Source organism: Apodemus sylvaticus, chromosome 20 (assembly GCF_947179515.1).
Source record: "Apodemus sylvaticus chromosome 20, mApoSyl1.1, whole genome shotgun sequence".
Taxonomy (NCBI): Eukaryota; Metazoa; Chordata; class Mammalia; order Rodentia; family Muridae; genus Apodemus; species Apodemus sylvaticus.
The window spans coordinates 11,560,520-11,583,639 of NC_067491.1; the positions used below are offsets into that span (position 1 = coordinate 11,560,520).

General features: G+C 44.0%; 1 protein-coding gene across 2 annotated transcripts in view; it reads left to right on the forward strand.

Moving 5' to 3' along the window:
* Srgap1 (SLIT-ROBO Rho GTPase activating protein 1) overlaps positions 1-23,120 on the forward strand; it is a 283,518-nt gene that overhangs the window by 174,730 nt on the left and 85,668 nt on the right. For both annotated transcript variants that reach the window (XM_052164951.1, XM_052164952.1), the window contains exons 5-6: positions 16,429-16,611; positions 17,087-17,215. In XM_052164951.1, the coding sequence (XP_052020911.1) occupies positions 16,429-16,611; positions 17,087-17,215 (312 nt within the window). The remainder of the gene's footprint in view (positions 1-16,428; positions 16,612-17,086; positions 17,216-23,120) is intronic.

Below are 23,120 nucleotides of genomic sequence, written 5' to 3' on the forward strand. Positions count from 1 at the left end.
GGTTTGGAAATGAAAAAGAACGTGTGTATTTTACTAAAAAGATTTTTTTTTTAAATACTAACGAATATTTCGTACTGAGGATGTTTGGAAGCCACAAAGTATTTTACCCAGAGTGTTGTATTCTGGAATATAGAATTGTGGCTTTTAAATGATTAGACTCTGTTACTGACAGACTTCCTAATTGGGTTTATTTTGGGTAACTAAGCTGTAGAGCTTGGTTTTCCATTGCTCTTCAAACCTATATATGGCATAAATATAATACTAAATATACACAGTACTAACCAGAACATAGAATAAACACTTTTCTTCAATCAATCATCTCAAAATAGGACTACAAATGATTCTCAGTAGAAAGAAAATAAGGCATATAAAGGAAATCAAGATCTAAGTCAATTGTATTTGGTGATCCATTTCAACCTACCTAAGTTCACACGTTTTCTCCCTCATGTGATAATCTGGATTTGACATGCCCATAGACTGGTAGAATTTTAGTACGAAATTGGTGTCTACAAATCAGCTTAATCTCCTCCCTTAGGAAGTAGAGTCCCAGAGTTTATTCAAGGCCAGGTTGGAAAGGAAACAGAGGGCTTGAATTCAGACTAGCAGTGGGTTCCTGTGAGGTGTGTGGGCCTGGGTCAGAGCAGGAGACTCTGGGCCAGTGCAGAGGCTCGGGGAGTGGAGCCTCAGCAGGGACACACCTCCCTCCTGGCACCTTTCCCGAGCCATTTACATAATTAGCTCTTTCAACTCTTCTGTCAGGAAGCTGAGCCAGGGAGACAGAAGTACCTAGCCCGACGTGACAGGAAGTCCCAGAGCAGGCTGAGTCTGTGCTTTTAGCCCACATCCTGAACCTTTTTATTAGGGATTTTACAGTCAAGCAGACCTCACAGTTGGCCACCATATCCGTGATTTCTTCATCTGTTGAGTCAACCGATCACGGATCAAAACTGGTCCTCAAACCAACATCTCTACTGGGCAGTTAGGGACCTGGTGTTATTATCACAGGTCTCTGGGTAACATAGTATAGCACCTACGCACCCAACATGTGCACTGCACTGTTTCGTAAATCATCTTCGGAGGGTGTTCAAAGACTCAGTATAAATATGTGTCCTTTAATGTAGGGACTTGACCATCCCCACTCTGATTTTGGTACCTATGAGGCCTGGGTAACCTGTCCCCTGGGGATGCTGTGGGACCTCCATTGTGCACTAAAGGATGGACACTACCAGCAGACCTCAGCCATGCCAAGACAGGTCTGCAGCGAGAACTGAGAAGAGCTACGGAGACCTAACGTAGAGTCCCGAGGACAGCGAGTCTCACAGTCATGGAGGTGACAAGAGAGAGACGTACATATCCAGAAAATGGCGCGGCGGGGTCAAAGCCCAGAGTTGGGGAAAGCCAAGGTCCATTTACAGGTTTCCCCCTGGAGTCCTATCTAAGGAGAAAACCAGTGGCTGGATGGTTTTGTGACCGTCATCCGATGATGTCATACAACAGAACTCCGGGCAAGGTCTAGGGAGATGGCTCTGTGGGTAAAATGGTTGTTGTGTTTTATAAAAATATAAGAGAGAAGAAATAGGTTTGGTGGATGTGCAGTCAGCTGTGGGGGAAGGGGGTGCCTCTGTGGGCCCATGCTGAGGCATCTCATCCCCCCCTAAGGGACCAGCCACAGGATGGTATCTTATAGAATAGAGTTTATTCGGGGCTTGGGGAGGGGAGCTGAGAAGGTAGAGACACACGTGGGAGGGAGGGGAGTAGAAGCTAGCCGTGATCACATGGAAAGAGAGGGAGGGGAATGAGGAGAGAGGGAGTGTGGAGGGGGGTGGGGAGTGGGGGCAAGAGAGAGGGGGGGAACATACCTGGCTGTTGCCAGGTAACTGGGGTGGAGCCTAGACTAAATGCCAAGGATGGTGACCCCACAGTCGTGAAGACCAGAGTTCAGGCCCCCAGCCCAGACATAAAGCACCAAGCACAGTGGCTTCTGCTTGTAATTTCAGCTCTGGGAGGTGCAGACAGAGCGCCTGGGGTTTGCTGGCCCACCAATGCAGTAAATCATCCTGCAGTGGGTTCAATGAGGAACCCTGTCTCAGAGAGAGAGAGAGAGAGAGAGAGAGAGAGAGAGAGAGATGTTAGTTACAGAGAGATTGGGAGGGCATCTGGCATAGGCCTCTCTGGCCTCCACACACGTGCACAGTCACATAAGCACACAGTTATATAGAATTTAAAAAAAAAAAAAAAGATTAGATTCCAATCAGAAGCCAGCTGAAAACTCAAAGCCTTCAAACTCAGATTCACAAAGGGCCCTTGCTCGCTCCCTCCCTCCCTTTCATCTTCATAACAGAGTGAGAAGCCTTCAGTTTGAGACTTAAGAGGACAGGTGTCAAATTTCGTACTATTATTCATTAAAAGAAAAGGATTCCCTTGAAGAGTTCCCCTTCCCATTAAAGTGGTGCTGGGTGAGAGCGAGGGAGGCTTTTAGGACTTTAAGAACCCAAGAGTTTTGTGTCCTGGGTTTAAGCATCTGGTGAATAAGCCGTGTACGAACCTCACTTGACTGCCCAGCACACGCGTGCAACCTGCAAGTGAGCGCCATTTCCCCAGAGAGAGCGGTTTAAAGTGGCAGGTGACGCCGAGCCTCTTCTGTGTTTAATGGCCTTTTATCATTTGCTTCTCCCTTCGCCATCCCCAGATGCTCAGACTGCATTGTTTGCCACCAAGGCCTGCAGCTTAGCCCTGCCACCGCTGTTCAGGGTGGTCCTGGCTGGTGCCGATTCAGATACAGACAATAGATTACACTTGTATTCCAGTGCCTCTGAGCTTCCCACGAAAGCGCCTCTCAATACCGGAACTTTCTGAATGGTACTCTCTAGGACTGACTTAGTCCACTGAGGTGTAAGGCAGGGATTAAGTCTCTCTGTAGGTCAGTTTCTTTGACCCACAGAACAAACAAAAGGAAAGAGATCCCTTTTCTCCCCAGCCTCTCCCTGGTGGGTAGGAATACACAGGTGGGCATTGCCTGGAGGCTCAGAAATGACAGCAATTCATTTCTCACAGCGAGGAGACTGAGGGCAACACGAGATCAATGGTATAAGCGGTTTCGCTGTCTGGTTAGGGCTTCCTGGCCTTTCTTTCTGCCTCATAGGGCCCCACTGTATTCCCGTGTGATGGGCAGGGCCTGGCTAAAATCTCATTGGTAGGCAGCAATTCCACTTAAGACAACCTCGTCCCCCTCTTCGCGCCCCCCCCCTCCGCCCCCCCCCGACTTAATCACTCTGTAGCCTGCTAATCCTATGACCTTGGGGGTTAAGATTCTAAAATATGAACTTATTTGCAGAGATACCAACAGTCAGGCCACAGCAGATATGAAAGAACAGTGAAATATTGTATTAATTGCAATAGCATTTATTAAGCGCCCACTGTGCTGGCTACAATTTTACAAGCTTTGGACTGTGTTCGTTTTCTTGCCATAACAACTTTCTCTCCTAGTTAGGGTTTTAACTGCTGCGAACAGACGCCATGGCCAAGGCAACTCTTATAAGGACAACATTTAATTGGGGCTGGCTTACAGCTTCAGTTCTTTATCATCAAGGTGAGAACATGGTGGTGTCCAGGCAGGCGTGGTGCAGGAGGAGGTGAGAGTTCTACATCTTCATCTGAAGGCTGCTAGCAGAATACTGGCTCCCAGGCAGCTAAGACAAGGATATATTAAAGCCCAAATCCACCATGACACACCTACTCTAACAAGGCCCCACCCACTCCAACAAGGCCACACCTACTCTAACAAGGCCACACCTCCTATACTGCCACTCCCTGGATCAGGTATATTCAAACCATCACAGGCTGTATGAATGAAAGCACACTGCTGCTGACAGGAACTCCACGCCCCTGTGGGATTGCAAGAACGTTGCCCATTCTGTGATCTAAAAATAAGTGTTGAATGAGCTGGCTTTTTAAAAAAAATCTCTAGCCCTGCCTCCTTACCTGTCTACAATGAAATACTTAGAAAAAAAAAGAAAGGAAAACAATTTTGGAGAAGGTTTATTAAGTAAAATGACATTTCGTATGAGAAGTCTCTGATAATTCTAAAGTGAGTACGTATTTTAGTATTCATTAAATTATTTTCTTGTACTTGTGAAAAAGTACCTTATGCACTAAAAAACTAACAGAATCAATAAAATATCACATGTCACATATATGCTACATAACATATATCCCTGTTGAACTAATATATTAATAAAGTCAAATAGGACAAGGTTTCTTTGGGGTACAAAGAAGGGCCTTGAGGAACTTTGGCTGGGAACACATGCTCTTCAGGCAGCCCTTAGAGGTGAACAGGACAATAACCCCTGCCCATGACTCAAAGCCTAAAATTAGAAACAGTCTCTAATAACTGTTAGGAATAGCACAAATTCAGATTAAGATTAATATGCACGTTCTTTCTCTTGTTACAAATAGAAACATTTTCTTTCTAATGAGGCATAAAATAATTTATCCTTTCAAAGCTAAATTACCCATTTTTCACTGAAAGGTTTTATTAAAGTAGCAAAGTCTCAGAAGCTAATTGTAATTGATATTAACGCTTTAAAAATTATCATCCAGCCTAGCCATTTCGACGTGACTAACACCCCGCTTTAACACAAACGTAATAATAAAAAAACACACACACACACACAAAAGCATCTCATGTCTCTGTATGTCAGCCCCTCACTGCCAAAGAATACTGGGCTTTGCTCCCTAATGAGCCTTTGATGGTTGATCAATAATCAGTTTGAGAGCTAATTAAAGTCACTAGAATGATAGATTTCCCCAAGAACGGTTCATCAATACAGCAGCGAACCAGACAGCCTGCAAAGGGGCGGTGGGGGGGGGGGTCATTGTTCTTTTCTGGGTGTGTTCCTAGAGACAAAGTAGCTGTGTTACCCAGTCAAACCCCACAGAGGATTTTAAAGCAGTCTCATAGCCTGGCGTGGCGCTCTGCCTGCTGGCTCCATCGGCAGAGGCAGAGGCAGAGGCAGAGGCAGATAATTAGTATATTTTGTTCTTGTGCTTGTTTTTCTTTGGGACTAAAATTTATCTTAAAAAATAAGACACACCTTTAGCTACTGGGAACCATATAATTTATTGTCCTGGTTTGACTGAGAAATGCACCCCCATGGTCTCAGATGGTGACTCTGTTCTGGGAGGTTTAGGAGGGTCAGCCAGTTGGAGGAAGTATGTCCCTGGAGGTGGGCCTTGAGGGTTTGAAGACCGCACATTTCACTCTTTCTGCTTCGTCCTTGTGAGTGACCTGTGGGCTTCTGCCTCCTGCTCTATGCCCGCTGTTGCTACACTTCTCTCCACGATGACCTCTGTTCCTCTGAAACCTCAACCCAAATAAACTCTGCCTTCTATAGGATCCCTTGGACAGCCTGTGTTATCCCAGCCACAGAAAAATAGCTGATACAGGTGTGCCATGTGCCCCTTCCTACGATATTAGTTGTCAAAATCTGACCTTGAACTCAAAATCAGCAGCATTTCAGACTTAGAAAGACCTAAAGGGATATGCAGGGATATGCGATCCAATGTCCTTTGTAATGGAAAAAGCTATGAGCCAGGCCAGCTCCGCAAGGCTCTGTCCGGGAGACACTCCCACCCAGGGATGCCTGAGACTCGAGGAGCTCCTTCAATAACACTGGTTCCTAGGAATGGGGAAGAAAGCATCTAGTCTCCAGCAAGGGGGGAAAATACAATTATGCCCATGATTTTCATACACGGGAATCCCAAATTTGCAGTGGTTTCATATTGCTATTTTGTTTCCAACCCAATTCCCTGGTAAAAGAAATCTCAACTCAATCAGTAACAATACAAGCTACAAGCCTAGATTGGGCAGATCTCCCACTATTCCCATCTATATTATCCCATATAACTTGCGGTTTCTCTCTCTCTCTCTCTCTCTCTCTCTCTCTCTCTCTCTCTCTCTCTCTCTCTCTCTCTCTCTCTCTCTCTCCAGCTCCTCCCCCTTCCCTGTCAATCCCCGTAGCTCCTCCCCCAACTCTCAGCTCCTCCCCCTTCCTCCTGCCCAATCATTGGCTCAACCCTTTATTTGGAAGGTTCACCTGGCAACTCCTCATCTGCAGCTCCTCTGTGGAGTAGAATTAGCATCAAAATACAAGCCCAGGGCTATCCACAACAGTTTCTGGTACAATTCTTTGACTTTAGGATGCCATGGTAGCCGCTGGAGCTAGTAATAGGGCAGGAGGAGGGAACCATCCTCAAAGTCGGTCACTCTAATTGGAGGAACAGTGTCCTAGTTAGTTTGTCAAGTCAACACAGCCTAGAGTTACCCACAAGGAAAGCTTGGCTGCGGACCCACTAGCTCCAAGGCGGGCCTCCGTGGGGATTGTCCTGGTTGTTGACTGGTGCCAGAGGGCCCAGCCTCCTATAGGTAGTAGTGCTCCTAGGTAGGTGCTGCTGGGCTGTAGGTGAAAGTTAGTCTCAGCATGTGGTCAAGCCTGGAAGTGAACCTGAAAGCAGCGGTCCCCACAGCCTCTGCTTCAGGTTCTGCCTTGTGGACCTACCTCCACTTCTTTGAATGGTTGGTTGGTAGACTATGATCTGGAAGTGTAAGATTTATTTGTTTGTTTGTTTGTTTGTTTGTTTGTTTTGGGATTTGGTTTTTTGAGACAGGGTTTCTCTGTGTAGCCCTGGCTGTCCTGGAACTCACTCTGGCCTCAAACTCAGAAATCTGCCTGCCTCTCCCTCCCAAGTGCTGGGATTACAGGTGTGCACCACCACCGCCTGGCTTTGGAAGTGTAAGATTAACAAAACCTTTCCTCCCCTAAATTGGATGTCCGGTCTGTCTGTTTTATCACAACAGATAGGTAACTAGAACAGGCAGCAACCGAGTCTCAGAGGCGTGTCTTCAACGTCTGTCTTTTTCTTTCTTTTTGTTTTCTCATCCTGTATCCATCTCTGTGTCCTTCAACCCTAAATTATTAAGTCATCTTTGTGTTAGATGATTCCGCCTAAGGGTAGACTAATGTGCTAGCCACATTTAAGGTAGCCTGATCTACGTTATGATACCAATAGGTCAGGTTTATTAAGTGCATTTGGATTTAGGATATGTTATTGGCAATGGTGAGCTTCTTGGGGTGGGGCCACGCTTAGATGAGGAAACACTGAACTCCTCCTTAACACCACCCCCCTCTAGTTCCTCTACGCCCTACCTTGCCCCCCTTACAGTGGTTCTCATCCTTCCTAATGCTACATGACCCTCCCAACCATAAAATTATTTTCTTTGCTACTTCATAACTGCAATTCTGCTACTATTATGAATCATAATATAGATATCTGACATGTTGGTATCTTCTGATGTGCGACCGCTGGGAAAAGGTCGTTTGACCCCCCCCCAAAGGGGTCATGACCCAAAGGTTGAGAATGGTTGTCAGAAGTTCTATTATAATTCCTTCTGACAGAGCTTTCTGCACCCAGTAGTGATTGTGATCAGTTTCCTTCACTGTTTATGCCTCTACTTTGCATTTTATCTTTCTTTAGCAAAGGCTTTGAGGTAGTATGATTTGACTAGCTCCATAACTTTGGTCCTGTGGGGAGACCTTATGTTGTCCTCCACTGATGAGACTCCAGCGTGGGACACAAAGGCTGAAGTTAAGACAGATTTTGTTAGTATCTCCAGTACTGACCCCAAACTGCTGTTCCGTAGACTGGTTCTTTCCATTAAAAATGTTCACTGTGTAATTACTCCTAAAATGAAGTACTTAACGCTACGCTGAACCAAATGTAATCATTTTCATAATTTTTATAAGCCTTAGAATGTCTTCGGCATGCAGACCCTCTGTCTTTCCCTGTATGTTGCCTATTTTCTGCATTTCTGCATTGCCCTGTGCTTTGGGAAATAGGCTGTCCCTAGCCAGCAGGGTCCAGCATGCCAGACAATGTCTTTTGTTCAAAGCATTTGTGTGAATTCTACGTATAATCTGATGATCAAGTCAGACTGTCGTGCTAAGTCTGCTGCCACAGAGTCAGGGTGCACCATACGTTTCCTTTGATAAACTCGCTTCGCAGACGATCTCTCATCCTGCCGGGTTGGTCAGGCTGGTCCATTCAAAAGAGTAAAATAGCTAGGAAATTCTTAGGGTTATGATGTGTTTATAAAAAGATACAGCGGAGAAGGAATATGTTTTGGTGGAGGTGTAGTTTGGTACGGGGGAAGGGGCTGACTACGTGGGCCCCTGCTGAGGTATCCCTTCCCTTGAGGGACCAGCCACATGACAGTATAGTATAGAATAGAGTTTATTCAGGCATGGGGAGGGGGGTCAGGGGGTAATAGAGGCAGAGAGAGAGAAAGGGGGAGGGTGGGAGGGGAGGAAAGAGAGGGGAGAGGACTGGAGAGGAGGGGAGGGAAGGGAAGGGAAGAGACAAGGAGAGGAGAGGAGAGGGGAGGATAGGAGAGGAGAAGGGAGGGGAGGGGAGAAGAGAGAAGAGAAGAGAAGAGAAGAGAAGAGAAGGAGAGGAGTGGAGGCCAAACACACATGGAAAGAGAGGGGAGACGCAGGAGCAAGAAGGCAAGAAGAAGAGAGAGCAGAGGGGCAAGCGGCCCCTTTTATAGTGAGCCAGGCATACCTGGCTGTTGCCAGGTAACTGTGGGCAGAGCTTAGAAAAAAACCACTAATGGCATACACTTACATGAAAATACCCCTCACCTTGATCTTTTTACCCCTTTGGAAATTCTCCCCAGTTGTGAAGTCATCACCTAGCTTAGTGTCAACCCGAATCTTGTTACGGACCTTCCTTCAGATATCTCCAGCTGCGTCTATCTCCTCAGTAGCTCTTCTGTCAGCTGGTCTTCAGTGTGTTAGTGAACGCGTGTGATGCCCCCACAGGCCTGCATGGCAAATATTATTGTCATTTTATTTAACAGTGAAGAAGTTGGGAGACGGGTTAGATTATGTAGGGGCAAAAAAAGTAAAACTTTATTTCAGCCTTCCCCTCCCTGAAGCTAAATGATCTGGATCTATAAAGCAACCCTACGGAAATAAACTAACGGAAAATATAGCCAAAGCTGATAACATTATTAACCTGTGGGTTCGGAGAGCTATGTAGACAGCTCAGGGTTTAAACTTCATCAGCATCTCAGGAGGGAGCGCAGGGCCGTGCGCAGTTCTGGAGCAGAAGTAGATAGTTTCCCAGGAAGATGAATGAGCCTGCCGAACCGACGACAGACTGGGACAAAGGTCACCTGCACTCCGGTGTGATGTTTGGCTTTTTCTGTGATGTGAATTTCATCTTATTGGTTGATAAAATAACCAGAAGATAAAGGCAAATGTGCTCCCAGAAGGCCGAGCTCCACAGGGGAGACTTTCCCTGCATTTATCTCTCCTCCATATTCATACGCCATTGGAAATATCAACGGCATTATTTGCTGGGAGCTTTCCTAAAACATGAGTGCAGCGTTTTGTACTCAAGTCTGTGCAGTCACCTCCCAGGGCTCCCCTGCGTGGCCTGTTTGTGCGTTTTGAAGAGGTCTCAGCCGCCCTAGCTTTCAGTGTGAAACAATCAGATGCACCGTTGCCATTGGGTTTTTGTCATGAGACCGGAGGCCCGGAGGCCCGTGCCTTTCTGCTCCAGAGCTGCATCGTGAGCCAAAGCCGCACTCTTCCCTCTGTATCTTGCTTTAGAAGCTGTAAGGGAGGAGGGCTACCCACACTGCCCTGTGCTCTGCCGTTTACTCTCCATTTTGACAGGGATGGATGGACAGGGCTCAAGGGAGCTAAGGAGTCTGCGCAGGCGCAGCACTGGCCCCCAGAGCTGTGTTCTTCACCATGCTTGGCCCCGTTTACCAAGAACGAGAAGGCTAGAGAAGGCACGGGGAAAGGTCGCGGGCCACGGCGGCCCAAGAGCTCTTTTAAAATGGGTTGCAGTCACCTGGTTCCCAGTGAGTACAGGCATCCTCACAGCATCTGATGTGGAGGACAGACTCAAGGACAGACTCAAGGACAGACTGAGCTCCTGGAGGAAGCAGACTTCTCACGCTGTAGTTTCTGATGCTGTCTCAGTGGTCTTCCTTCACCTCGAACCTGGATGCTTCCTGGAAAATAACAGTGATGGCTTCCAAAGCTGCGGTCCGCCTGGTGGCACTGATAGAATGACAACTTGAGAAAGTCAGTTATAATTGGAGTGGCATGGTGTGTGTGTGTGTGTGTGTCTGTCTGTCTGTCTGTCTGTGACAGTGTGTGTGTGATGGTGTTATGTGTGAATGGGCAAGTGTGTCAGTATGCGTGTTAGTGTGTGTGAGACTGTATATGTTTGTCAATGTGTGTGAGTGTTTAAGTATTGTGAGAGTATATGGTGAGCGTGTGTGTGCATGCAAGTGTATATGTGTGTCAGTGTGTGTGTATGTGAGTGCATGTTTAAGTCTGTGTGTGAGCATATGGTGAATGTGTAACTTTATAGTGAGTGTGTGAGAGAGTGTATATGTGTGTCAAAGTGTGTGTTTAAGTATGTGTGTGAGTATATGGTGAGTGTGTGTGTGAGAATGTATGTGTCAGTGTATGTGTATGTGAGTACATGTTTAAGTATGCGTGTGAGTATATATGGTGAATGTGTAACCTTGGTGAGTGTGAATGTGTGTGAATGTATAACTGTGTGTGCATGTACAAATGCATGCTTTAAAAAACAAACCTCTACCTTAAGTTGTTGACACAAAATGCCAACATCTGTTTCCCAGCAGCAGTCTGTGGAGTTAAGAAACACTATTCTGAGCCTCTTCAATATCATCTCCTTCCCCCGCCAAGCCACTGCACAGTCTATTCCAGGGGAGGGGCGGTCAGAAATTCCCATACTCACTCTGTGGTGGCTTGAGTGAGACGTGTTCCCCCATAGGCTCAGGCATTTAAACCTGTGTTTCCTGGATGGTGGCTTTACCTGGCGAGGTTGTGGGGAGATGATGCCTCGCTAGAGACAACTGCGGTGGTCAGTTCTTCCTCACTTACAGTTCATACTTGTGCTCTCGCTCGCCCTCTCCCTCCCTCCCCCTGACTTGTGCTTGAGGTTAGAGATCTGATCCCTGAGACCTCTGCTCCTGCCTCCATGCTGGTTGCTACATCTCTCCCTCTATCGTAGACCCTTGCCTCTCCGGAACCCTGAGCAAAATGAAACTCTTTCTCCCATCATTCTCTTTTGTTCGTGGCGTTTTACCACAGCAACAGAAAAGAAACCGATATGCACCGCCTTTCGCAGCCGGTTTTGAAACCTTTCCCTTAACCCTAGTCTGAACTCAGGTGTTTAATAGTGTCCAGGAATGAAAATATGCAGGCACATAATAAACATGTAGTGAACATCTGTTAAATCAACGAGCAAGGTACAAAAGGGGCTTCTGCCCTTCATTCCTCCAACATCGCCATTGTCTACGTTGTTTCTGAAATAGAGCTAAGGACCTGAAGGGGGGCGGGATTCTCTGATGGAGTCCTATCTGATATTACAAGATAAGCCCTGATGCTGAAAGGCACATGGAACCCTGTAGCCCACAACAGGCTGACTGTGTGCCCTCTTTAAGTGAGTCTAGATAGTTGGAAGAAAAATATTTCTCTTCTCATAGATCACCTTGGAAGATGGGTCAGAATGTTAGCAGGAAGGAAAATAAAGACACCTATCTCATAATAGTGACTAGAAAGATTAGCAATGTGCTTAAAGCAATGTCTAGCAGGTAGTGAGATTTAATAATGCTTAGTAGGCTAAATACACATATGTATATGTGCACTTCTCTGAATTGATGGTGATATGCTGTAAATATGATATACACATATATGATATGCTTGGCGAAGTTGAATACTTGTTGCCACACAATTTGGAACCCACAATAGCTTTGTAAGGTCAGTGGGGTATTAAATGGTCTCCACCCTTAGTAATTAATGATCCATCCTCCTAATCTGTGTCTGTTAACTTCTGAGCCACAAGGCAAAAAGTAGAAAGTATAGCTTAAATCCACTGACCTTCCTCAACACGCCTGTAGTTTTCAGATATGTAGTAATTTCTCATATAGGATATTAAAACATAGTTCGGGTATTTTAATTATTATCATTATGACTTAAAGTATCAGAGTAGTGCCAGTTAAATGGCATGGGCCTTTCTGCACAAAACAACAGTGTGCGTGCCACGGGTATGATGTAAAATTCCCCAGTCTCATGAAAACACCCACAACGAGAGCCTGGGGAGATGGCTCAGTGGCTAAGGCCTGAGTAAAAATCCATAGATCCCACATAAAAGGCCAGGTGTGGTCATGTATGTACCTAGAACCCCCCACTGTGGAGAGCAAGGGTCTTCCTTCCGCCTTCTGGTCAAGCTCCAAATTTCCTGGGAGTCCCCGTCTGAAGGAAATAGGAGGAAGGTAATAGAACAGGACACTGGATGTGCTCCTCTGGTCTTCACGCATGTACCTGCACACACACATGCCATACACACATGCATGCACACACACAGCACACACACACACATATACACAAGTATATAGATATAAAAATAAATTCTTGTTGAGGTCGCTCTACCAGACTGTACTTTTCTTGCCGTTCAGGAATGATAATTGGAGGATACTAGCTGGAGAATTATGCATGAACTGTTAGCAGAAAAGGATCCAAATAGGAAAATGTGCTCTGAGACTACACTGGAATGGATACGGGCCCGTGGGGACATTTGGTATGCAAAGGATGTATTTGCATTAGCTGAAGCAGAAGTTGATTTTTCCCCCCTCTAAGCACAGGTTTCAACCGCACCTCAAAAATATACTCTTTTTTCTCTCTGAAAACCAGGAGAGTCTATCTGCAAACACATTTGACTTTTGCCAACTTCCATCCTGAATCACGCAGCCTCTACCTGTGTCCATTATCCGAAATTAGAATTCTCAAAAGGCTTTGAGAACTTTTTTCTCCCCACTTTTTTTTTTAATTCGTCCGTCCTAACACTTAACATTTAAGAGAAGAGCAGAAATCCCGGGTCAAACTGGAAAACAAAACAAAGGAAGTTGTTCATTAGACTAAGTAAAGTAACCCTGAGCTATCCTACTAAGCCCCCATTTCGGTATGATATGTTCCGATAACGCCTGCCCCCAGTGTGTGCTATGTTATAATAGTTCAGACTCAAGTGTGCTCCTTTTAGCTCACATCACCCTGGCAGACGGCTCTGTCTACGTTCTTGTACACTACACTTAGTTTGTACAAATTGCCGGTTTATCCCCGGTAGCCAGATAGCACAAGACGTAGGAGGGCAGGTCTGTTTCTTAGCGGTGGATTAAAAAGAAACTCTCAAATGCTCAGTGCTGTCTGGGCTGCGTCTTTCTCCAGCTGAGTGGATGCTGTTATTTCTAACTTCATATTAGCAAGGAAAGTAGAGAACTGAGCCACTCTGACCGTAACAAGTGTGCATGTGTGGGATGCGTGGTCCTGTCATTTTAAGATGTAACTGGCGCCGGGGCCTAAACAGCGCGTGGGTTTGTCCCAGGCAGGAAATATAAACAGAGCCAAGCCTTGAAATGCAAGGTGTGTAGTAGATCATTGACTCTGCTGTTTGGCCAGCTGCAGGGTAGCTCCCTTCTCATTCGCCAGCTGCCCAGCTGCTTCCTGGTACTATTTTCTTTGCTTTTAAACTAACATGGCCAACCAGACCCCCCTCCAGGTCCAGTAATTACTAAAAACAGACGACTTTCCAATAGCACACGGCTCAGCAGAAGCTGCACTACTCCGTAGCTAAGCCTTCCTAGGGTTTACCGTTACTGACTTTGCACGGTTAAAGAAATGACCACCGTTGTGGAAAGGAGGGCTCCCCCACCAGCCCCAGGGTGCATCCCCCACTCATCCCCAGAGCGTGCCGTCAGACCACAGGACCACAGGACCACAGGGACATGTTCGCTTCCTGCCTTTCCTGCTAACCCAGAGATTAGCAATTTTGCACAGCTTAAGTTAAATGAACTCATTTATCCTAAGCCAGGTTTCAGCCTATTTTAAAAGCCATCTTTCCAAATGAGAAGAGGAAAGCTTATTACTTTAAAACATTACTTTTGCCTCAACTTCTTAACAATTGCACCTCAGTGACAAAATCAAATCTGGATAACTTCATTATTTACAAGCGAAATAAAATCCACCCTCTATGATTGCAGACCCATTCCAGGCTGCTTTGGAGAGCCACGCCTACATGTGCTGTGTCGCTTAGCAAATACAATTGTACACAAAGTACAGGGCTTCAGAGTTTTCCCAGATACCTAACCTTACATATAGCTGCACGTTGAAAGTATACAAGGGGAAAAAAACTATTATTTTCAGGGGAAATTTCTTAAAACTTGACTACTACTATTCTTCTATAGGTAGGAATGTAGAGATTATAAGTATTATAAGGGTAATTAGTGCCAAGACTGGAGAGCAGGCTCAACAGTTGAGAGCACTCTCGGCTCTTACAGAGGACCCCAGGGCCCACAAAAGGCAGCTTATACCGGCCTAAGTGATTCTAGCTCCAGGAAGATCCGATGCTTCCAGCCTCCTGGGGCAGCTGCACACATTAAAAAACAAAAAACAAAAAAAAAAATGTTTTAACTTAAAAAGTAATGCATACCTTTATTACCCAGGAAGATATGTATTAAATATCTAGACTAGTTATTTACAGTACTTTGAAAGATTATAGATCGGCTTTTTTAAATTAAAGAGTATACACTTAGCAGTGTATTTCAAAGTCACACACACACACACAAAATTATGTATTCTCTAACCACTATGGTTTTACCTTAGGAAAATTGTCCTAGGAAGTAGGATACAAATTTGTGAGTGACCATTTTTGTAGCAGTAATGTAACCAAAGCTTTTAATAATTGGAGATTTAGTATGCGAGTGTATTGTACCTATAGAGAAGATGTGTCATACAACCTTCATGTTCCATAACGTAAATGTTCTGAGGTTTTACTGACACGCTAATTGTATGTGTGGTTTCCAAGGGACAAAGTCAGGCAGAGCACACACCAAGGGTTTTCGTATAGCCGGATCTCAACAAAGCCAGCGGTAGCAAGTTAGTTAAGTCTGTACAGTCGCTCAGGGACACCTTACAGCCTTAAACTTACATTTTAGAAGAAGGGTTGGTGATTGAGAATGGAGAGAAGCCTCAGTCAGTGCAAGCATGAATACCTAAGGTCAGACCCCAGAACCCATGCAAATTTTAAAAGGCTGGCCATGGAAGGGAGGCATGCTGGGACAGCGGGTCCCTAAAGCTCATCAGCCGGGTCAGTCTATCCAAATCAGTGAATTGTAGGTTTGACAAGAGACCTTGTCTCAAAAAAGAATAGGGACAGGAAGCATATGAAGGAAAACCACCCACCCAGTCTGGCCTCTACATGAATACACACACACACACACACACACACTCACAAGCATGCACACATGCCCACACCCATTCTAACAAATATTGACCACTATATATTTTTATTTTAAAACACATTAAAATGTATATATTGGTTGATCCCAAATTTTAACAGGAGAAATAATACGTGGCATTTTAAACTGAAGGTCATGTGTATGTATGGCCACAGGAAAAAGACCAGGCCATACACCAGTATTATTCTTGTCTTCTGTGTATTTTGTTAAACCTTTTTCCATGTCATTTACTTTTCTACGCTGAATATAAAATATTGCTCTGTGATAAAAAAAAAACAGTTTTACACTAAACTTATTGTATGACTCCTAATATTTATGTTGGTGTTTGACCAATAGATTTTGTTTAATAAAATTCCTTAAGGATTCTACTGATGCGGGAGTTCGGGTTAGACTAAAATTCGACTGTGAATAGTCAGCTTGTGCTTCCAATTCATAATGCAAAACACTTTCTCACTTACGAGAACTTTGCATGGATGTTAAAAGCACACATAAGCCTCTGCAAGTCACTTCTTATCAGAGATGGTCCCTGTCCTGGCTGGTTCTGTGTGTCAACTTGACACAGGCTAGAGTGATCCCAGAGAAAGGAGCTTCAGTTGGGGAAGTGCCCCCATGAGATCCAGCTGTAAGGCATTTTCTTAGTGATCAAGGTGGGAGGGCCCCTTGTGGGTGGTGCCATCCCTGGGCACCTGCTTCCTGACCTGCTTGAGTTCCAGTCCTGACTTCCTTTGGTGATGAACAGCTATGTGGAAGTGTAAGCTGAATAAACCCTTTCCTCCCCAACTTGCTTCTTGGTCATGATGCTTGTGCAGGAATAGAAACCCTGACTAAGGCAGTCCCCTGTGCACCTCTTCTTGGCAAGTGAATCTGTGTATTTGGCTTATGTGGAAGCAGGAGGCCATAATTCATTTATTTTACTAACAGTCCCGCTCACCCCCACCCCCACCCCACCCACGCCTTATGATGATCCCGTTCACTCTGAGAGCTACAGGCAGACACCTTTTTAACAATGCGGGTCCCCTTTTCCACAGGTGATGAAAACCTACCACATGTATCACTCAGAGAGCATCAGCGCGGAGAGCAAGCTGAAGGAAGCTGAGAAACAAGAGGAGAAACAGATCGGGAGGTCTGGTGACCCGGTCTTCCACATTAGGCTAGAGGAGAGGCATCAGCGGCGGAGCTCTGTCAAGAAAATTGAAAAAATGAAGGAAAAGGTAGGTTAGAAATAGGTTGCAGAGACCTGGGATCCTCGTCTGAGGAGACGGTATTGTCCCAAAAGCCCTGATCACAGCAATAGACACACACGGCAAATCACTATGAGAAGACATGCGTTTCCTCCCGTGGGAATGAAGGATGTTTAAGACATATAAAATTATGTCATCACAGCTGGACATCATTTCGTGGCGAATGCCAAGTATTTGGTGCAAATCCAGAGAAGTGGGATATTAACAAAGGGAGTCTGGTGGAAATGGGCCCAGAGCCCAAATGCACGGTTGCAGTTCCCAGAGCCGGGGAAGTTGAGCGTGTTATTTAAATCACATTGGAAATGGACTTTCCACAAAGGATCTAAAGGGTCGTTTTTTATATGGGGAGTAAATTGCATAGATTAGTGAAGGTCTGTGTGTGTTTCTGTCTTACGGAGATTGACTTAGTCTTCTCCCCTGATGCCCGTGTCTTCTTCATTACCAGAGACAAGCAAAATACTCAGAAAATAAGCTGAAATCGATCAAAGCCCGTAACGAGTACCTCCTAACACTTGAAGCAACCAACGCCTCCGTGTTCAAATATTACATCCATGATCTTTCAGACTTAATCGATGTAAGTACCCAAAGACTTAGATAATAGCAGCTACGGTTCGGTAGTGAGGAGAATACCACCGTTTGTTGGAGTCACGCATTTTATGTAATGCTCAAGAAAAAGAAATAATAATTCTAGCTAACTATGCCTTATACTTTGACAGGAACAACTGTGAGACACATGTGATAAAGCACAGTCCTAAAGCAGATAAAAGCAAATTGTTGAATTCCGTGAGGCATGAGGCTGTGTTCCTGGTGGACTCAGCCAGACAGGGCACAGTGTGGTTTTTAAATTATGCTGTACCACCTCTCTAACTATATGTATTGACTCGAACTTACGAAGGCTGGGGCTACAGCTTAGCCGTAAATCATGACCCTAGTGTGTGGGGTACCCTGAGTTTGATCCCCAGCACTGCATAAAGGAAAATAAAACAAGAAACTGGAAGAAGGCACAACCCACATAGTGTCCTTACCCTCTGAAATTCACTGTTTATTCCTTTTTATATGCATGAGTGGATTTGCCTGCATGTATGTATGATGTCCAGCATGTGTTTCTGGTACCCTCAAAGGTCAGATCCCCTGGAACTAGAGGTATAGACAGCTTATGAGCCACCATGTGGGTGCTGAGAATGGATCTAGGTCTTCTACCGAGAGCCCCAGTGTTCTTAAATACTGAGCTTCCTCTACCCCTACCCTCTGAAAATTCAAAGCAGAGAAGACAGATGTTAAGGAAATGACTTCACGGTGACTTCTTTATTATGGTCATGATAAATCCAGTGAAGCTAAACAGAGTGCAGGCAAGCCATGTTAGTCACAGGAGATACTATACAAAAGCAATCGTTACAGCTCTCCAAATATGTATCCTTGGTCACAGTCCACCATTAATTCTTTCATCAAAAAAAAAACAAAACAAACAAACAAACAAACAAACAAAAAAACATGCAGACTGGCCCAGCTCTTGTGCTGGCACCATAGGAAATCACAGAGGTGAGGCAGCTAAAATGCCTATGTCCCCAGAGGCCAGCAGAATGGTATAGAGTAGCGATCTCAGAGCGAGACCATGTACACACCGCCATGAACAGGGCAAGAGCAGTTGTCATACTCACACACAGGGCTTTGTATTGGTTGTATCTGGTTTACAATATCATATAATTATAGTTTGTAGTAGATTATAATACTTGAAAGTCACAGTAGATTGAAGCAACTTTACTTGTTAAGGGTAAATCTAAGTTATTACATCACTATCTCAGGCGCACAGTTTGGGCCTTTTATTAGAGTTATTTTATTTTATGTATGTGTATATGTGTCTGCATGAGTTTATGTGCACCATGTGCATGCAGTGGCTGAAGAAGCCAGAAGAGGGCGCTAGATACTCTGGAGCTGGAGTTACAGGTGGTTGCAAGCCATCGTGTAGACCCTAGGAACTGAACTCAGGGTCACTGCAAGAGCAACCGTCTTCTAGCCCCTGGTTTAAGACTACTCCTCTTCTTCTTTTCTTCTTCTTCTTCTTCTTCTTCTTCTTCTTCTTCTTCTTCTTCTTCTTCTTCTTCTTCTTCTTCTTCTTCTTCTTCTTCTTCTTCTTCTTCTTCTTCCTCTTCTTTAACAAAAGATTCATTGATAGAGAAAATTGTTGCCAGTTAATTAACTCTATAATATGATGTCTCCTCTTTTACTTAAGTCATGAAACAACCTCATGTTATAATATTATTACAGAGAACATTATAACACAGAGAGCTTCTTTTCCTCTTCTGTTATAAACATTTCAATCAAGTAACTACCTGTTATTGTTGTTGTTGTTGTGTTGTTGTGTTGTTGTGTTGTTGTGTTGTTATGTTTAAAATGCAGAAATGTTATGGGTTTTTTGATACTTTTTGCAACACTCTGATGAAGCACTGCCTTGGTTTCTGTAAGAAAGGTGCTAGATCCCTTCGATAAAAATATTTTTTAAGCTTCCAGAATAAAAATAATTTCATCTCTGTATTTTCAAATGGTAAGGTTTCTACAAAGCATCTGAAACATAGGAAAGTGTAATTCTATCCCACTTCTTCCCATGTTTTTTTGCTTATTTAGTAGGTATTTTAATAGTCATTAAAGGACAGGGCTAAGCCAGTTTCACAAGAGAAAAACACTCCACATATTGCAAAGGATTTCTTTCATGCCTACCAAGTACTGAATCGGTATTGAACACTCCTTTTATGGGTCGGTGTGGGGTCATTGCTTGGTCAGTGTCAGGGATCAAATGCAAGGCTCTGCAAATGCCGGGCAAGCATTTCATAGCTGACTACACACAAGTCCCTTGAAACATACATATGTAAGTATATCCAATACATATATATTTTTAAATACCTGCTGAGGTTTCTGGGATCAAAGCAAGGGTGTGGCATGTGTTATGCACTCATGAGCTAAGGGCTGATTATGTAAGTCACTTGTGCTATACGTTTAGTCTGCAGATTATAGGGAGAAAGAATTCTACATAACCTCCCTCAAACATTATTCTTGACACTGGGAAATAATCAGTAAACAAATTAGAGTCCTTATTGTTGTGTTTTTTAAATGTGTGTTGAGAGTCATACTATAATAGAATTGGTATGTATATGTATCTGTGAGAGAGAACAAGAGAGAGAGAAAAACAGACAGACACATATTTAACGCAAGTGCTGATAGTACAGTAATGAAACATAAGAGAGCAGGCATAGTAGTGCACACCTTTAGTCTCGGTACTAGGGAGGCAGAGGCACGTGGATCTCTGTGAATATGAGGCTAGCCTTGTCCACGTAGTGAGTTCCAGGCCAGTTGAAACATCTGGACATAGGAAGACCCTCCCTGTCTCAAATCAAGCAAGCAGAAAAGAAATGTAAGTTATTCCTACAAAAGTTTGTTTTTGTTTTTTGTTTTCTGTTTTTTTTGGGGGGGGGGGCAAAAGGCCTGATAATTTGAGCAGAGAAGGAAACTGGGAACTGCACAGAACTCAATCCAAGGAAGGAATCACACATGCACACACATACACACACACACACACACACACACACACACGCATATACATGCATGCGCACGCACACACACGCATGCACGTGTGCACACACACACACATATGCACACACACGCGCACACGCAGCATACACACACACACACACACACACCGCCCCCAGAAGCACTGGCTAGGTGAAAGCTACAGAGGCAGATGTATGTTCTGGAAGCAGATGTGCTAATCTCAGCAAGAACAAGATGCTCACAGGATACTGAGAGTGGACAGTCTAATTAGAACAGAGAGTGAGGTATTTGGAGGTGATGTCATCAGAAGGCCGATCACCACAGTCCTTGAGAGCGTGCAGGGCCTGGACTCTGTTCTTTGTGCAATAAGAAGCCACCAAAAGGTTTGGAGAGAGAAATGACATCACCTAGTGTATATTTTACAGAGTCTGTGAGCTTTGTGGAAAGGAGACTGAAGAGCTGAATGCTTAGTCCTTAGGGAGAGACACCATTTGAAAGGATTAGAAGGATGGGGAGGTGTGGCCTTGTTGGAGTGGGTGTGGCCTTGTTGGAGGAAGTGTGTCACTGGAGGGTGGGCTTTAAGTTTCTCAAGCCCAGGCTCTCTACCTCAGCCTGCAGATCGGGATGTAGCTCTCAGCAACTTCTCCATGCTCTCTGCCATGATGATAATGGACCAAGCCTTTGAAACTGTAAGCAAGCCCTCAATTAAATGCTTTATTTTATAATAGTTGCCTTGATCATGATGCCTCTTCACAGCAATAGAACAGTGACCAAGTCAGCCATCCATCAAGCCCAGGGACCCTCCTCCCCGGTACTGGGATTTCCGGCACACACTGCTCTACCTATTCGTTTCGTATAGGTTCTGGAAATCCCAACTCTGGTCTTCACCTAGAGCAGAGAGCACTTTGCCTAATGAGCCATCTCCCCAGACCCCAAACTAAGACACTTTTAACCTCCAGATCTAATTGACTCTGTTCTAGATAGATAACCCTTAAATGTGTCAAGTGATTTCCAGTTTTCTCAAAAGTTAGACTTTTAAAGCTCAACTTTAAATGTAAAGTGTGAACATTTTCCAAAAGACATGACTTCCATGTGAAGTTTGAAAGAAATGATATGAAATGAGTTTGCTGTCAGAATCTGCTAAAACCAAGCACTCTAAGCTGAAAGAAAATAACTTTTCTGCTCCTTGATTCATTTTTTTTAAAGCGGTGGGCATCCTAAAATGGCTGCTTATTTTGTAGGATCCCCTTTTGCATATATAGTGGTGATCCTAAAACCCATTAAGCTTGACCCTCCCCAGAAGAAAAGAAACAGGTTGATTATTAGGCAAAGGTTTATGTTGTAGGAGATTATTTAACAATGGACATTTTACACTGAGCTATCTGACGTTAATGATATTAATGGGGGAAATTGCTATGTCTCCAGTGAGAGGAAGTCTAGACAGTGTCTTTAATGCCGTCGAAATGACGTGAAAGTCAGTAAATCACATCTCAATAAATCACAGCATTATAAAATCACAGAATTGACGCTGAGGCCCTCTTATAACAATCTTTAGTTCCCCCATTACTAACATCCATATCTAACAAATTTGCTCCGACGGAATGATCATAAATAGGCCTACTCATCTGACAAAAGAGTCAAGGATTTTCCCCGTAGAATATGTATTTTTAATTATTAGTTCAGGACCAGCACATACATAGTACAGAAAATTTTAAAATGCTGCAAGCCATGGTAAAAGCATCGCTGTGCTCCTCATCTGAGATTACCACAGATACAACTCAGGCTCACCGCTGTGCTCCTCATCTGAGATTACCACAGATACAACTCAGGCTCACCATGCGCACACGCACGTGCACAGGCTACACAAGGAAGCCGTGGAATCGTATTTTCCATACTGTTTACCCTGCCCTTTCCCCTGTTAATGCCTTCCCTCTTCCTGTCCCAGAGGAGTTTGGTTTCATTTAATAATCAGGCTGCCTTCCCATTTCCCACCCCAAATTGTGTTTCATTAAATAATCCAGCTGTTGGGTCCAGATCACACCAAGTTGAGGATCATGCAGGATACCTCCCTTGGAAATGTAGACCTGAGGTCTTTTCATACTTGGTAAAACGCTTGCTCAAGAGACATGGACAGATAGGCCTAAAAGCCCCTGCTTCTAGGTTTGTCTGATCACCTCTTTGTGGAATACTTCATGGTGTCTCTGCACTCACTTTATGTGATGCAGGCCATCTCGTAAAGGATGTACCTTATGTGATGACTGTGGTTTAGCTCCCCGGTAGCAAGTAGCAGAGTTAAAAATCAGCCTATAGAGACGTGACTCTGTTTCCCCATTGTATAGTTACATGCATTCCTCTTACAACAGATAAAGATAGTTTAAAGTCTTTTAGATGTGGATTTTTGTTAAGATGTAGTGATCTGGAATTTGACAACTCCTGAACCATAATTTATTTTTCATTGGCAAAATCCTTCCTTAGGATATAAATTAATAATGTAGATCAAAAAATAAGGTTTTCTTTGATTTAATTTAAGCACTTCAGATTAATCAATTTAAATATGTATCAATGATGCCCTGATTAATTCAATGTTTTCCTTTTAACTACTAAGGCTAAAAACTTTAATAATCAGAGCAAAACTTTAATAGACCTACTCAAATCTTTTTTAGAATATCTTTTGGAGATTTTTGGATGCTTAAAAATTACTTAACAATGCTAATTTTTCTGTCTTGAATGAATAGTGCCTTTATCAATATCTGAATTGGTAAGTCTATTCTTCCTCTTTCAGAAATGTCTATCAGAGCAGGAAAATCTAATAGTTTTATAACTAGACCTTGCCAGGACTTGAATCAGTCTTAAAGTCATGATTGTGCCTTAGTTTTATGATGATTTTTTTATCACTGAGCACATGACTTTAGTAAGTATTGTAGGTAAATGGATGT